This window comes from Spea bombifrons, chromosome 3 (assembly GCF_027358695.1).
Source record: "Spea bombifrons isolate aSpeBom1 chromosome 3, aSpeBom1.2.pri, whole genome shotgun sequence".
Classification (NCBI taxonomy): domain Eukaryota; kingdom Metazoa; phylum Chordata; class Amphibia; order Anura; family Pelobatidae; genus Spea; species Spea bombifrons.
In genome coordinates, this window is record NC_071089.1 from 34,122,228 (window position 1) to 34,140,650 (window position 18,423).

At 39.6% G+C, this 18,423-nt stretch overlaps 1 protein-coding gene across 1 annotated transcript; it reads left to right on the forward strand.

The window, feature by feature from the left end:
• Positions 1-7,862: 7,862 nt before the first annotated feature.
• On the forward strand, positions 7,863-13,309 carry LOC128482846 (cytochrome c oxidase assembly protein COX20, mitochondrial). Its single transcript, XM_053458799.1, has 4 exons — positions 7,863-7,996; positions 9,139-9,253; positions 11,406-11,469; positions 12,901-13,309. Exons 1-4 carry the CDS (start codon positions 7,961-7,963, stop codon positions 13,031-13,033), a joined length of 348 nt encoding a protein of 115 aa, XP_053314774.1. The 5' UTR covers positions 7,863-7,960; the 3' UTR covers positions 13,034-13,309.
• The last annotated feature ends 5,114 nt before the right edge of the window (positions 13,310-18,423 follow it).

The window sequence follows — 18,423 nt, forward strand, 5'->3', positions numbered from 1 at the left end:
GGAAGGGTTTTTATATGGGTCCACAGATGGACCTTGGTACCTGTGTCTGTTCAAATTGTTTAGAAAGGGCCCTTACGACCTGGACCGCAGGCTCTTTCTAAACTAATTTGAACCTGCAAAGTGTGTTAGCAACTGGAGAGGAAGCTTCAGGTGAGATGTAAGCGGGGGCGGTGGGAGGTGGGGTGTGATAGATGTATGTGTGTGTTTGTATGTATATGTATGTGAGCATGGATGTGTGTGAGCATTGAACGGTACATTTGTGTATTGTGTGTGTGTGTGTGAATGGATGTGTAATTGTGTGTGTGAGCGTGGAACTGTATTTGTGTGTATGTGAGCATGGATGTGTAAGTGTGGTAAGGTGGAGTGTGCATTAGTGAGTATGAGTAAGTGTGTTTACATTTGTTGTATGTTAGAAGGGGAGAAAGGTCAAAGAAGGCACAGACAAGTTGTTTGGAGGGAAATAATGGTACAGACTAGCTGTTGAAGTTGGGGGGCCTCGGGTTTCTAGTTACCCCCTTGATTATATGCCTACAAAATAATTTTTATGTTTATATGTATATATCCCCTTCGCGACCTTTGCCGGTTCAGGACCGTCATGACAAGAAGGTCACTAAACGACCTTTTAAAAATTAAATAAGCTTAGAAAGTGATCAAGGCTCACTTTCTTCGCTTAAACGGCCTTGCTGCAATGCCTCCATGTCGAGGCATTCAGCAAGGCCGAGATCGGAATCGGGGGCCATGTCTGGCCCCTCCCCGGGGCGTCAACAGCCGCCATACATTGTATGGCGGCGGACGCCCGTTTTAAAAGCGTTTAGGAGGCGATCAACGATCGCCTCCTAAACTTAAATGGTGTCGCTGGAATGCCTCGATCAGGAGGCATCCAGCGACACCAAACACTTACCTCTGGGTGGGCTGTGACCGCTCCGGAGAGCGGTCACAGCTGCAGCTGCCGGTGATCTTCGCCATCCGCAAGATGGCGGCGGCCCGGGAAATAAAACCATAAAGGTGAAAAGTTCGCTAGAAGGTCTCCAGACCCTCTAGAGAACTGGCTCCACTTGCTGGTTGAATACAGGTACTGCATTCAACCATGCAAGTCAATGGAGCCCAGCTTTCTAATCACTATGTGATTAGTAAAATATTCAAAAAAAAATAAAAAATGGAAAAAAAAAAAATAAAAAAAAATGTGCTAACATTTAAAAATAATTATGCAGTGATGTCACTAGATGAACCATCCAGTACCAGCCAAATGTGTAAAAAAAATATAAAAAAAGTATTAAAAAAATAAAATAAAATTAAAAAATAAAGTTTATTATTTTGAGCAAGTGCTAAAATTTCTCAAAAATCTCAACAAAGAGTTAAAATAAAAGCACTTCAAATACCCAAGGGGTGTCTAATATAAAAAAAATGGCTGATGGGGTAAATTGGAGTGGCCTAGCTCAAAGATAGGGCATAGGTACAGACTGACCAAAATGGAGAAAAAAAGCGCACTTCCCAAATGTGGCATTTTAAATCTGAAACAACCCGACAAACCCATGCATGTCGGGTATCACTGCACTCAGGAGAGGTTTCTGAACACACATTGGGGTGTTGTTTGACAGTGACATATACCAGAACCTGTATATCTATAACTAAAGTACAATTTGTGTGGAAAAAAAAAATAAAAAAAATTACTATTACAAAGTTTGACAAAGTGTAGTTCTATAATTGGTGCATGGAAAGGGTTAAAATAACAGCATTTGGAATACCCTGGGGTGTCTAGTTTTCAAAAATATATGGTTTGAATGGGTTAAATTGAGTTAACTGGCTTCAAAGATGTTCCAAAGAGGAGATGGAGGCAGAATGACCAAATGACCACCTGAATTACGCATGCCCCAAAAGTAGCCTTTTACCAGCCAAACAATCTGACAAACCCATGCATGTGGGGTATCGCTGTACTCAGGAGATGTTCCTGAACACACATTGGGGTGTTGTTTGACAATGACATATACCAGAACCTGTATATCTATAACTAAAGTACAATTTGTGTGGAAAAAAATAAAAAAAAATTACTATTACAAAGTTTGACAAAGTGTAGTTCTATAATTGGTGCATGGAAAGGGTTAAAATAACAGCATTTGGAATACCCTGGGGTGTCTAGTTTTCAAAAATATATGGTTTGAATGGGTTAAATTGAGTTAACCGGCTTCAAAGATCTTCCAAAGGGGAGATGGAGGCAGACTGACCAGATTTGTTAAAAAAGATTTGGAAATCATAAAACGCTGCTTGTACTTATTGCCCTATAACTTACAAAAAAACTGCAAAAAAACATAAAAACATTGGGTATCTCTAAACTCAGGACAAGTAGTAGAATCTATTTAGCTAGTGTTTCAAATAAAAGTCATAAAATGTGTTTTTTTTTCAATTTTTCACCATGTTTTTTTTATTTTTTTTATAGTATAGTAAGATGATCAAAATAATGGTATCTGAAGAAAGCCCATCTTGTCCTGAAAAAAACAATATATAACTTATGTGGGTACACTAAATGGGTGAGGAGAAAATTAGAGCTGAACACAAGCACCACAAAAGTGTCAAAACAGCCTCGGTCCCACAGGGTACAAAACGAAAAATGAGCCCGGTCCTTAAGGGGATATATATATACTGTGTGTGTGTGTGTGTGTAATCGTTGATCGCCTCCTAAACGCTTTTAAAACGGGCGTCCGCCGCCATACAATGTATGGCGGCTGTTGACGCCCCGGGGAAGGGCCAGACATGGCCCCCGATGCCGATCTTGGCCTTGCTGAATGCCTCGACATCGAGGCATTGCAGTAACGCCGTTTAAGCGAAGAAAGTGATCGTTGATCACTTTCTAAGCTTATTTCATTTTTTGACGGTTCATTAAGCGACCGTTTTTCCATGACGGTCCTGAACCGGCAAAGGTCGTTAAGGGGTTAAAACGTAAGGAGGAGTCAGCCAAAAGGTTTCTTGGTCCTTGGAGTGCATATATGAATACACTAGATAAACGGGTTAGAATGCAAATTATTTAGAATTTCCAGTACACAAAGTGGTACTGTTCAAAAATTATACAAGGGAAGCCTCCGATCATCCTGTGAGACAAGTACCAATAGAGAGGGGACATTGCCTAATTAATATGCCGAACAGGGAGATATTGTTCAGACCCACATCTCCAAGGTTATGGTTAACTTTATTAGATTTGTTACAGTTCATGAACATATGATACATTATCTGCTTCACTGTACTGCAGTAATATTGCAACGTTTCATGTCAATGTATAAATTATATATATAAATTTGTTTTCAAAAATACTGAGTTATCTTTTTTGAAACAGTTCTAGCTTTTTTTTTCAATTTATAGTGTTTTCAGGCAGCTTGTGTATAAGTCATTTGTATGCGCTCTATCTCTGTGGTTTTAGCTCAATCTACCAGGCAAAAGTACTTTTTAATGCGTTGTGGTAAAAAAAATTGATGTCTCAGTCTTAATCACTTAGCCCAGAGCCTTGACTAGGGCTCTTCGTACCTGAGGCAAAGTCAAAGGCCCCACCATGTGCTAATGTCCCATCTGCTTCTAGATGTCTATGGAGGAAAATGACAAGCACTGCCTTAACAAGTCAACCTAAGCTATTACATGACTGTCTACAATGGTCTGCGTTTGCAGATAAGGGGCTTTTATTGGAATAAATTTATATTAAACCCGGTTTTCTTTAATGCTAAACTACATTACTGTACACAGTACTGGATGTAATGCTCAAATAAATATTTGTTTTTCCAAAGAACTTTAAGGTTCCCGCATAACAAAAGAATCTACAAAAAAAGGAAACTCATATAAACTAGAATCTTTAAATCTTCCTTAAATTAAATTTTATCCAATATCCACTTTGTTTTCACACGAAGCTGTTGATGAAAGTACTAGAGCTGGTGCCATCTATTGGCTAGAATAGAATTTATTTTGTGCATAATAAAAAGAAACTAACAACACATTAGTAATTTGTTTACGTATCAAAGTCCTTTACGCAGCATGCTAGTTACATGATAGTTCCCCTGATACGATAGTCTGGATTGACTGCTTTACAGAAATATATACTTTTGTGGGTGTTTTTGGTTTATTTGTTTAAAAATTAGAGTTGCAATCCCATCATACCTAATGTAAAAATTCTATGAATAACGTACACCTTAAAATATGTTCCCTATAAGTGCTGGGAAAGTATGGAAATTCTATATAAATTAGGTATTTCTGAAATCAGAACACCTGAATTGATAAAACTGCCTAAACCTTTTGCACAGTACTGCAACGATAATATAGTGTAGTACTGTTAAGTGATGAAAATTCAGAGGGAAATATATTTTAAAAAAAATAAAAAAAATTGATTTTTGCTAGTTTTTACTAAATTTATCATGCTAAATTTTCAGCTAATTATCTTACTATTGTATCAAAAGAAAGCTCTATCTCTCCTTTACATGGGTACACTATTCGCAGGAAAGCAGAATAATTGCTGAACCAACATATTGCAAAAATGGAAAAATTGTTCCAGGCTTTGGGGTACGAAAATGGATCTTAAGCACAGGACCCTCACTCGCAAGTTTCTACAATAAGCAGGCCTGTGGAAACTCCTTAAGTCTAGATGGTTTCTTACGATGTTGTTCTAATCAGAGTATATTGTGGAGTTCTCCTTTATCAGTTGGGCCATGAATCACCACAGGGGTCCTCTGGGAAGTCGACACTTCCAGCCAGTACAGATACAGAGGGCATGTACAAAGAAACCGATTAAATCATTAGATTTACAAATAAACAAACCACCTCTGCTGGATTATCCTTCCATGCATCCACTACATCAGATAAGTGGAGTTTGAATGATACCTTTATATAAGAGTTAATCATTACACTGGTGTCTAGTGGGAGCAGCTGGTGGACATCTGCGCCATGCGTGTAGACAATATCTGCTGCCGCCCGGAGCTTCCGCTGGGGTTTCTATGACTGAGCACCGGAAGGCCATGTGCTCCATCATGGAAGCCCCAGCACAGATGTTTACCAGCTGCCAGAGAGGAGAATCCAGGTCCCCTGCAGCACTGCGCGGGATCCTCCTCTTTGAACGTCTGCTCTATGTGCGCACACTACCTCGGCACTTCTGCTGTGGCTTCTATGATAAAGGACCCGAAGGTTACGTCATGCTGGTCCTCAGAACCCCTGGAGGAAGTGCTGGCATCAGCGGAGGTTGTCTGCAAACATTGTGCAGATGCCCACCTGCTGCCAGAGAGGAGGATCCAGGTCCACTGCACCGCAGCGGGAGATCTGGGTTTTAGTCTTTTTGAGGTCCGATTATAAGACGACCATGAAAAAAACTAGAGATGCACCGAAATGAAAATTCTGGATCGAAACCGAAAATTCAAGATTCACTTGGCCAAAGCAGAAAACGACCCCCCCACACACCTTTAAAAACAAAAAATAACCACTTTTAATAAAAGTAACACACCGAAATTGTTAAAAATCAATATCAATATATATAGAGTATCTCACAAAAGTGAGTACACCCCTCATGTGAGAACACTGAAGAAATTACACTCTGCTACAATGTAAAGTAGTGAATGCACAGCCTGTATAACGGTTAAAAATAACACAGCTAATTAATGTCAATAAACTTGGCAACAAAAGTGAGTGATGACTGGGCATGATAGGAACGTGATTGGTGTTAATCGCATAAATATATATTATTGTTATTGAATTTTTGTCTAATTTTGGTGTGTTAACCAGCAGTGTGGGGTCTGCACATCACTTATAGTCTCCATGTGCCATGCCCCCCCTTACACATCCATGCTATCACACACACTCATTCACAGATTCATTCCCTCAATCATGCACACTCATTCATACACCCTCCCCCACCCCCTTACCTGAACTGCAGATCTCTTGCTCTGTGCGAACACCTTCTCTTGACCCTCCCATGGGAAGCAAGAACGGAGCAGAGTCAAGTGACTCCTCTGGGTCCCTGCTTCCCCTGGACGGTACAAGAGACACTGCTGCACAGTGTCCAAGCAACGCACAGGTAAGCAGCCTGGCCCCTGAAGATGATTATATTTAGCTGTTTTTATTTTGGCATTTTGCCAATAATGCTATTTTCAGCCACCGATGTATCAGTGCATCCCTAAAAAAAAAATCTTATATTCAAGAAAATACGGTATACATATATATGTATATATATATATATAAAAGGTTATTTTTATAAGCGAGTCCTTAATTAGCACTATATCTTCAAACAATTTTTACATGGAAAAACTAAAAATACTGGCATGTTAAATGTCCATGGGGTGTCTACTTATAAAAAATTTTATGATTTAATGGGGTACATTGAACTGGCCAGTGTGACGGGCCTTGGGTACCCCCGTCAGTTCTTTGTTGCTGTCTCCCGGAACCGCAAGGGTTAACCGCTCCCAGCGCTAGTATTCTTGCTTGGTATTCTCGATGTAATAGCACCGTAGCCTGCCGAGGCGTAGCCGAAAAGTGCTGTAATTGTCCTGAAAAAGGACAATGAGTGATCCAGCGAGCCCCTGAAGCATTAGACGAGACTGATGTTCCAGGTAAGTAACACACTTTATTGGGGAAAAACAAGGGCTTATATACAGGTTAGGTGAGAAAAAGACCATAAATCATGTCCACATCTTTCCGCCCTGCCCAGACAGACTAACGCCACGCTTAGGTCACCAAGCCCTACAATGTCCGTATTTCCAATTTGAAAAAGGCAGGTTCCAAAGGTGGCCTTTTAGCACCCAAACAACCCAACAAACCCATGCACGAGTGGTATCACTGTACTCAGGTGATATTGCTGAACACATATTGGGGTGTTGTGTGACACTGACATATAACAGGAGCTGTAAATTCATACCTGTGGGAAAAGTACACAAAAAAATACTACTGCAAATTTTGACAAAGGCTGGTGGTAAAATGTGTGCATGGAAAAATACATTTGAAATAACCCGGTTTTCAAAAATATACGGTTTTATATATGGCCAGGCTCAACAATGTACCAAATAGGGCACGGGCACAGGATCACCAAAAGGTTCAACATTGAAAAATGTGCATGCCTCAAATATTTTGCCTCCAGCCAGGCAAACCTATGCATGGATGGTACCACCGTACTCAGATGTTGCTGAACATGTTGTATAACAGCGGCATATACAAGAAGCATTAAATTCACACCTGAAATGTGTGTGAAAAAAATTACTACCACAAAGTTTGAAAAGCACTGATGGTAGAATTAGTGCATGGAGAGTTAAAATGCTAGCATTTGAAATACCCTGGAAAAAGGGTTTGAAATAGCAAAACACTACTTGTAATTATTGCCCCATAACGTGCAGAAAAACCTTGGGTATTTCTAACCTCAGGACAAAATCTAGTTAGCAGGGTTTTTCATTAGTTTTTATAGAAGAGTTAAATATTTTTCAAGTAAATGATATAAAAATAATGACATCTAAAAAAAGCCATTCTTGCCCTGCAAGAAAAAAAGCAATATACAAAACTTGTGTGGGTACAGTAAACGGGAAAGAAAATGACAGCTAAACGCGAGCACCGCAGACATGGTAAAACAGCCGTTGTCACTAAGGGTACAAAAAATTTATATCAGCCACGAAGGGGTTAAGATTCTGTGGGCTGTTTTTTTTTTTTTTTTTAAATGGTCCCTCTTATTTACAGTTGCCTCGGATAGCGCCTTCATTCAGATAACAATCAAACCGTTTCCTCCACATTGTGCACATTAGAAAAGCGTCTACTCAATTTAAATTAAATCCGTAATGTCAACGAGAAGAACACGCCACCACAAATCACGATCCCGCCTTCTACTACCATAGAGAACTTAAGGGGCTTGCAGGGCGTTCTCTCAGTGGGCGTTCTGGCTTTGGTTTATCATTTCGTTTGTTTGGGGCGGGCCTAGGCGCTGAAGGTTGAAAAGAAAAAAAAGAAGACTTTGGCAACCAGCATGGCGGATGAGGAAACCGAGACAGCTAAGGAAAAGGTATTATTTGTACTCGTCATGACGTCATTTATTTATATAAGTTTTGCTTTTTAAGTAGTTTAGCTCGTTATTATATTGTGAGGTTCGTATAAGCGACATGTCCTCTGGTTTAGACCTCTAATTTGTGCTTTGCATGACGTGAAGCTGATAATAACAACGATTACAGTTTATTGCACACATTACGTGTGGACTGCGTTTAACACACTGCAGTACTATATACTGAAGTCTTATTAACTCTTTCAGAGCTGCTCTGGGGTACAGCTTACATAACATAAATAATTACATGAAACCTAAAGACCTTGAGGCCAAATTGAAGTGCCACGGGGGGGGGTGATTTCTAAAAGATGTCTCAGGTGTGGAAATGGGGCAATATATCAATGATTTGGGGTCAGATGTGTGACAAATTTAATTGCTGCAGCATTATGTTCGCAACAGAAGTATCTACAAGTCTGTTTTATATATGATTACATAACACCTATATGCCTTATACGTTACCTTGTTTGTATTTAAATACTTCACTGTATGAGTTCTTAAAACTGATTTATAAAAGCTTTATTTCCCTGACTGATTGTAACAGCACCATGGAATCTGCTGGCGCTATACAATTAAATTAAATGTAATCTAAGCCTCTTGTGTATTGCAAAATATATAAACCCTCCGCTTTTGCTGACTTCAACATCCATGCCTTTTTTTTCACTACCTGCCATGGTGCTAAAACCGACAAGGAGGTAGATGTGTCTGGTTGAGCCTGGCCCATCAGCTAGGGGTAGATTTCCCCTCCTTCATCTTACTAAAAGTGTATCTTGCAAGATCTGTATAATGCATCATTTAAAAGGTGGGGAAATCTCACTGATTTAACTATACATTATGCAGGGCCACAACACTTCTGCAAACACTGTTTGGGTTTGAGTCCATGTAAGTCATGTGGGCTAAATGCCAAACATACTAGTGTTGAACAATGTACTCTGCGGAGTGTTTCATCGGGTGGTGCTTTCCGGGCCACAAGGTGGGTGGGGTGGGAGTGAAAAGTAGGAACATACCTGTAAAGGTATTTAGAATGATTCCTGTGTATGCAACATGACAAAAAGTTGCATGTTTTTTGTTTTTTTTCTTTCAATGAACTATTCTACCTTTTCCTTTAGTCCTTTAAGCTGTTGGGAATTCTCGATGTTAAAAACACACCCTGTTCCCGCGAGTCTATTCTATATGGATCTGCTGGTTCTTTGGTGATTGGACTTGGACATTTTCTGGCAACAAGTAAGTGGTTTTCCCCTTAAAATATATAAAACAGGTATATATTGTGGCATTGTATTTCCTCTGTGCTTTTAGTCAGTAGCGATATTTGGTGTGGCTACTGCCCTGAGCACTAGACCTGACCCAGTGCTAGCATATGATGTCATATCCTGCTTCTCTGACCCAAGGGATGTGTAGTGCTAGGTACAGAATGCAGCAGAGGCCGTGTCGGTTAGTCAGACCTTTTTACAAGATCTGTTACCTCCCAAACTGGCCATTTGGGTAACTGGTTTACCAAAGAGCCTATCGTATTTTCCGGCGTATAAGACGACTTTTTAACCCGTGAAAATCTAATCAAAAGTCGGGGGTCGTCTTATACGCCGGGTACTGAAACTTATCGAGCCGGACTGGAGAATCACGAATCTCTAGGGGAGAGAGGAGAAGCCTTCTCCTCTGGGCCGGTCTTCAGGGCCGCGCGGAGGTAGGTGCAAGAACGTGATCTCCCCAACCAGCCCGCTGATCAGGGCTAGTTGGGGAGATCACGTTCTTGCACCTCTCTCTAACTAGCCCAACATTAGGGAGCTCGAGGTCTGGCAGGGTTAGGATACAGATCCCCCGCAGCGGTGTAGGGGACCTGCATCCTACAATCCGATAGGCTGACAGCCTCGTTCCACGGGGGGGCGTTGCCGGCACGGGAGGTTGTCTAAGCGCATCGCGCAGACGTTCACCTGCAGCGGCGATGCGCTTAAACCCCCGCTGCCGGCATGTCTGCTCGGTGTGCTTTAACAATCTCCCTTGCCGGGAATTCCCACGGGGGGGGGGTTTCCGGCAAGGGAGCTTGTTAAAGCACATCGTGCAGACGTGCCGGCAGCAGAGGTTGTTTACGCTCACCGGTGAACGCCTGCGCGGTAAGCTTTAACAATCCTCCTTACCAGTGCAGAACGGGGAGGACACAGAGTGGCAGCATATCTCGGGGGGGGGGGACACACACAGAGTGGCAGTGTGTAAAGTCAGGGGTGTGTGGTGAGGGCAGTGTATAAATGCGTATGTTAGTATGTGTAGTGTGTGTGTGTAGTGTGTGTAAGGGCAGTGTATGTATGTATATGTCTGTATGGGCAGTGTATGTGTTTGTTAGCTGGTGTGTACGTGTATATGTGTGTAAAGGAAGGGGTGTGTGAGGGCAGTGTATGTCTATACATGTGTGTGTGTGTGTGTTTACAGGCATATGTTAGGGAGAGCTGACCCACTCAATCCAAGCAGGCTTTGTATACAACAACCAGCCAATCACCGGTAAGGTCCATCGCTTGCCGTGATTGGCTGGTTGTTGTATACTGGGTAGAGGGGTAGTCTTATATGGCGAGTGTAGCCCAAACTCTTGGAAACTGGAAAAGTTGGGAGTCGTCTTATACACCGGAAAATACGGTAGTCGCTTAATAGGTGATAATGCAGAGGACAATGCCTTGAGCTATTGGTAACACAGAAAAACCCTTAACTATAGCCACTGCAGATGTTACGTGTATGCTTAAAGTCCTCTCCGCAGCATGCACAAGTGTGTGTTATGCTTTGTAACTAAACAGATAGCGTTGCAGGGCTGTATTGTGGTACTCCGCACCTCCTAGCAAACGCTCATATACGAATTTATGCTGTACCATTTAAAAATAGTCAATTTCCTATAGCTGTCTTTGATGTACCACTTTGCCTGACTGGATCCCTGAAGTCCTTGCCTGTTTTTTTTTTTTTTCTTTGTTACAAAGTGTTTCGAAGCCAGGGTTGTTTTCCATCATCGACGCTTTCTAGTACTGCGTAAATAGTCGAGTATCTTGTGTTTGGAGGGGCTGCCGTGTGCATCCTTTCTCGTTTTTATTTTCCTATTGACTTCTCCTAGCTCGCTACTGAGTTGTGTGTACTAGATGTCACTATGTTTATTTTATCTATGCATGTACGCGTCATGTTACCCTGTACATTTTCTAAACTCAAGGATATTGCTCTATGTGATCGCTTTGATGTGAAACCTTGTTCTTTTGTACTTGTACAATGTATTGGAAACGACTAGAAAACAAATGTTGAAAATAAAGAAAAAATTGAAATTAAAAAAAGTCAATTTCATTTTCCTAGAATGTATATAATATATATTTGGGTTCCATTATTGAAATCTTCATTTTTAAATTACTTACAGGTAGAATCAAGCGCTCGTGTGACTTGGCTGTTGGGGGATTCATTGCTACTACCTTGGGTTGCTGGTAAGATTTTATCTTAAATATATAAGGGAGGGGTAATGTGTAAGGGTTATTTATAGGCATTCATTGATTTACAGCATTCACGGTCATTATACCCCTTGTTTAAGTTACATCTCAAAACTTTTTAAGGGATAAGTTACCATGTCTTTCCTTTTTATAATACCTAAAAGGATACTGCTCCACATTTATACACTACGTATCTGTAAAATATACATCTGCCCTGTGCAGTAAAATGCTCTAATTAGATTAGGGATGATCAGATTGAGATACCTATTAAAGAATACAGAACTAATCATTGCAATCATACATTTTTGATGCCCTTTATATTGGTGCACATAGGGAGGACTTTATTTTGCTCCCATTTTTTTTTCATAAGTGTATTTGAGATACTGTGTAAAGCAATGTGATCTCTTGTGTTTAAGGATCATGGGAATGGAAGTCTCTTAAAACTGTAGTTTAGAATTTAAGGGAGCCCTCACAGAGAAAAAATGAGGTCTTCATCCCTGTTCTTTCCGAAGTTGATTCGAAGAAATGCCAACGATAAATTTGGAAATTCAGTACAATCATACTATAATGTAACACTGTGTTCAGCTGCCTGAAAGTTGAAATGCACCATTTGGTTTTTTTTTCTTGGATGTGCCCATCGTTGGGAAGTGAAAGATATTCACATGAAATTTGTAGATTTTAGTATGCAAACTTCAACAGTATGTTAAGGGTTGGGTGTTATTTTAGCTTCAGTATGCCTTTTAAAACATACAAAAAATGTTGAGGGGGGGGTGGGGTGTTGTTGCAACCCTAAAGTTGTTGCTACAATAGAGCCAGAGCACATTGTTTGTACTCATAAGCAGTAACGCAGGAAGTTATTATGCACATACTGTATGTGCTTTTATACATTCTTTGGTTATACTCCGTTTTTAAATGTGTGTATCAGAAAAATCACTAACGCGCTGAATATCACTTTGTGTGATTGAGGGAAACTGATATATATAATAGCAACTATAAATATTAGTGTGAACCTGTAAGAGCACATGGATGTCCCAATTTTACTATTATCTTGTAAAGAAAAACAAGAAAACGGGTTGTATTTTATATTAGTCTTTATTGAAAAGTATCTGCAGGGGGAGTCTAATCAGGATCACTAAATATCAGAGTACTTGATCTAGAATATAAAGCTCAAGCTTAATATAAAATTTTAGAACCTCTCAGAAGTTTTAAACATGAACAATGTTTTGTGCCTGTTGCAGAGACATACAAGAAAAACACTTGCCTTTATAACAATTAGACTACTGCATGTTTATTAGGAAACGGACGTGTGTAGTTATGCCAGCCATAAAATGAATATTGTGAAACTTACGTTTAGATAGGCACGTCATAACTTGTGTGTTTACCAAGCTGTTTGTAATAACTCATTATAAGCCATTTTCTTTTCTTTAGGCTGTATTGTAGATATAACATTGCAAAGCTGAGGCTGCAGCAAAGTCTACTAAAGGATGCCGTCAAAAACAAGATCCTTTATGAAGGCAGCAGCATGGACCCAAACATACAAAACCGCAAACAGGACTCATAGGTGCAGGGCTAAGGACTTTTAATGTGGTCCTCGGACTCACAGACTGGGTATATAGACTCCTTTTGTGAGAAATGTGAATGGAAGCCAGTCTTACACCATCATTCTGTTGAATGTCACAGACGTCAAATACAATTTCACCTTGTGTAGCAGTGTCTGCCTCTGGCAGTTGTCTTTCTAAAATACATTTTTTGTATTAAGGGTGCTGTCTACCATTTTGGTTACAAGAGAATTCTTAACAGCTGTTTAAAGTAAATCTCACAGTATTGAAGCAGATAATATTGTGCCATTTATTTTGTGTATCTTAATACTGATGTAAAGTATGGCTTGTACCATATAGGCAAGTGCTTAAAAGACCATAGAGGACACACTCATAGCATGAAGCATGTCAATACTTGTCCAGGCCTATATAGAAACTAGGCAATGGCCTGGTGAATTAACTATTGAAAAGCCAAGTTAGGCATTCATTAATATTGCAAATCCATATCCGAAATAGTAATTTGTCAGCTTTTCTTAATATCAACTACAGGAGCATGAGAGACCGAAAAGACCAGAAACTAACTGTTGAAGACTCTATTGCATTATTTAATCCAGCATTTGTTGTAGTGGATATTCTTTTGCTGTATTTTAAGGCAGGTTTCCTATTAGCCCAAAGGTGAAAAAATAAACACCAGTACAAGTATAAAATTGAAAAATTGTATGAGGAAAATACTTCCCACAATACTGCAGCAGCCAAATAACACTCCTGTGTTTGGCAACAGATGTAGGCGTGCATGTATATGTGGAAAAAAAAAATGAAACCTACCATGGACTGAAATCTGAAAATACTTTTCTCCTGAGGAAGCCATAGAAGGCGAAATGCGTTGAGAAAAGTAGAGAGGAGCAGTTTTTACCACCGGACTTTCTATTTTGAAGAGTTTGAGCAATTCTGCAATCCTGTAAGTGCATTCTGACTTTTATCAAACATCTTAAGAAGATACTGCACTATTGGGTTTTTTTTCTATTTTACTCATTTTAGACTAATGGAAGAAATAAAGAAAATATTTTTATTCTGAAGAGCCTCTGATACCATCTGTGTTTGAGTGCACTCTTATCACACACTTCATTATAATTTCCCTACGTTATCACACTATATTACAGGTTTCCTATTAGCTCAGACATAGCTTCAGAGAGAGATGCAAAGAGTATAAATGTCTTCAATTGCTCAAAAAGAACCTCTGGGGATTTTATATATTCCATGAAAGTTTTGAGCTGCAAGACATTTTAGAGTTTCTTCACAAACTAGTTTCAATCTTAGCATTGTTCTTTCAGAGACAAGTTTAAATGACGTAGAGGCCCTTTGTAGATTTTTCTTACTAGAAGGTACCATTGGGTTTTTTTCGTTTTGTTTTTGAGACCAACTTTCCCTTTTAAATGTCTTCACTTGCAATCAGGGACCCCGACGGGGGTGTCTGTACATGTGAAGAAACCTGTCCTGCCATGTCTTTAGAGGCAGCTTTAATACAGTAAGTGTAATAATTGTCAATGGACATGAAAACGAAATTGCTATATTTTACCAACATGAGATCAATATATTGAATCAGTGCTTGAGCATTTTGATTTTAATTCTGTTAAACACCTGGCCACGAATCCTTTCGCCTACCTCAACGCAGTGTTATGAGTACTTACATGGATTTGTGCATATCCATACCATGCAATATCTTATCTCAAATGGCAATCAGCCTTCTAAAATGGCACGAAATTAAGACTTTAAAAATGCAGTATAGATGTCTTCTAGACCTCCTTTCCCCCTCATTAAATGAACAACCTAGCATTTTTTACACAATGTTTTGCATCATGACATGAGTATAAGCCAATTCAATTTGATAATAAACCCGAATGTTGGTTAAAGCTTACATGTGTCGAGGAGTCAGATGTTGCATAGCACCATTTTGAGAGTACGTTAATTCCACTGACTTGCAGGATTGTATTGCTTCACACAGTACAGGATAACATTTTGATAAAACTAAGTCTAGCAGTATTTATGCAACTCAGACGTACAATACATTTTCAATTCTTTTAGGCAAGACCATCTAATAGTTCTGAACAAGGATTAATAAACAAGTTAATTAGTGGTGTTGCTCTATTGTACTATGGTATGTGACAAACCACCATATATCAAAGTAAAAAGGTTCCTTTGGTTTGTAAGTAATGTAACCTGTGGCATCACAAAAGGACAAAAAAAATGGTTATGGCTATAGAATATACTGTGCCAGCATTTTATATAATGAGGGAGCAGGGCTTAACAAGCAATTGCCCATGGCTTTGAGTAGAAGCAGAACCCCCCACATTTTCTAATATGCAAGGACAACGATTTTCTTTGGATGAGTATATAAACCGATAAAAAGGTTTAACACAAGGATAATAATCAGCCATATAGGAAGGATAAGCCATGGAGGATAGTTACCATGTATGTCAACTAACACCTACATCTGGTACAGCACCAATCTATGGCCAGGCCAATGATTCACAGATCGATAGAGCAGTCATGTTATACCGCAGAAATCTGTAGTTACTCACCAGAAAACAGTAATAGGCATTAAGTAACAGTGCCCTTGTGACATTAGAGCCAAGGATGTCAAATGAAATGAAATTGAGATTATACTTACCTGCTTTATGTTTACTTACCACTCATACTTTAACCCAAGTGAGAGTACTGAAAAACAACAAAATTAAATTAGTGCAAGCAATGCAGGATGGTTATAAATGTGGTAATCCCCTCCTAATAGTATCTAATAAAATTTCCTTTTTTTGTGTATATTTTTTTTTTTTTAAAGTGGTTCCTGGTTTTGTAAAATTGTTTTCAGATAGCTGTGTGTTAACCATTTGTAGGTTTGTTATCTTAGCCCAGTCTGCTATGCAAGCACCTCTAGATATGAAGATAAATGGAGTTTATTGGAACCAGTTTGGCAATGCTAAGCTACATTGCAGTAGTAAACGGTTGACAGACATTTTCCTCCGTGGGACTTCCCCTTTAACACTAAAACATGGAGTTATCGGGTTTAGCATCATATTTATTACAGCAACCAGTACCTCTCACTTGAGAGAGAAAATGAATTAAATAAAACTTGTGTGCACACAAGTGTGAAGCATCCATTTAATGAAGGGGAGCATGAGATGTCTATCAAAATTAAACCAACCATACTAGGTTTTGTGTGTTAACAGGTAAAGGAGATAAGCTAAGGTCTTGCAGCCCTCGAGTATGTTAAGACTGACATAAAATGACATTAAAATAGTCCGATAAATTAGCTTGTCCTCGTTTGCTACTAGACTACTACAAGCTTAGACGTGCAATTTCATAGCAACAGCTTTCATCCACCATAAGCGAATAAAACTAAACGCAGATGAAAGGATATCGGGACAGACAGCCGTCACAAGCAGATGAAAGAGGGATGATAAGTATGGGGAGGAAGAATCATTCAAATTCTGTGCATGGAAGAACATTGCTGTGTATAATATACATGTTTAAAAACCATGTAAAACCAGTTACGTTTAATACACCTAAAGTGGTATCTTAATGTGTGAAGGCACGCATAGTATCCTTACTAGCCTTGGCACTGGCAGCGTGGATAAAAGCTGGATACATTGACAAAGCAGTTGCTAGCATTACAAGCAAGAGTTTTACTTACATTTAACAACGAACTCATGCAGCAGGAAGTCTGCAAAAGCAAAGAAACGACAAAAAAAATTCACTTGGGTGCAAGACAAAACGGTTATTGCTGGCTTCTTGCCAACGCGTAACATGCAAACATTCACCTTCTGCTACAGGGTGCCAAGTACTTTTGCTACCCCTGATACCAAAGGACCTTAGATGCCATTAGTTGACATCAAATTATTGAAGGCTTGAGCAGACTATTCCAGGCAATTAAAAACTGTGGATTAAATAACGAAAAGAAAAAAAAGTCACTTAAAAACAAAAAAAAAGCAAAACCAAACACCCTTGCATAGGGCACTAAAATCAACCAGTTAAAGTGGCCTTCAGTCACCAGATAAGCAAGCACAAGTATAAAAAATATATATATGTCTCCTAGATTGCAAATGAAAAATGTGCCTCCACCAAAAAATAATTTGGGAACAAAAAATAGCCAAGCTCTGTCGAGTTTCCATCTGGTGTAGTAGACTTTATAGCAATCCAAACCACAACCTACGCTTTTCTGAAATGGCTCGATAACGGATAATGAAAAGTGTGGCTGAAAGGCTAACGTGTCTATAGTATGACCAAGAACACAGTTTGTGTATGTTCTGGGCCTCTTAACCTCCATACCCATTAGCTAGGATTTCTAATGGAGTCAATTGCATTCCTGGACCCCAATTTCACTTTAGTGTATCACACAGCTATTCCCATCTCCTTACAAAGTTTCCTTTTTAGCCAACAGTAAGACCAGATTCTTAAAGCACAGTGTATTCCTCGCCAAGACAGTTCACCAAGATCCACTGGCTCCCATCCTCCTCCCTCCCTAACCCAGGAAGCACACACAAAAAAAACTGAATAAACCTAAAACCATATATGTACACTTAAGGGGTCGATTCTGGGTTTTGCTTTTCGGGATAAACCAGTGCACATGAAGTTAAAATAAAAATAAAAAGGCACCAAAGATTAAGTAAGCAAGTATTTTATTTCAGACTAGAAGAGGGGATATCATCCCTTTGTAAAAAGGGAATGTTAGGCGATATGCAACTTACCATAACAAGTTAATTAAATAGCGATGCATGTACTTTGTGTACAAAGTCAGTTCATAGAGATACTCCCATCCAGAATTAAAGATGGGAGACAGTTATCAGCTTGTCAACTTTACCTTAAGGGCAATATGCCACAGAACGTCAGTTGCTCCAAAGCATTTTGTATCGTTCAGCTGGGACATAGGTGAAATCCCCTCCGTGTAACAGGTTACTTTATACCATGCTTCGCATCGCAGGGTTCTGACACCGCTGAAGTGCTTTGCACAGGTCTTGGGCAGCAGTATCAAAATAAAGCATCTGGTGCTTATCTGGAGCGACTGCCATGTCAAGGCCTTTGGAGATGTGCATACGGACCAAGGCCAGGCTGCTGTAAATGGACGGAATCCCAATCCACTAGGTTATAGTGGAGAGAGCATGGACATCGGCACATACCTTTCAATTCTTAGATGTAGTTATGTCTAAGCGATACTCAGTCATGGCAGTGGTGGGGGATTTTAACGATTATGTGACAATCCCAAAACACGAGAATGTAAATTCATTTTTGTTTATTTATTGCAAGTAAAGGACTACGTTTGAGCTCCAGGTCAGCCTCATTAGAGGTAAGCAGGCATAACCATTAAAGAACTGACATTATTCATAGAAATGCTGATTTGTAATGTAACTCACAATTGCAT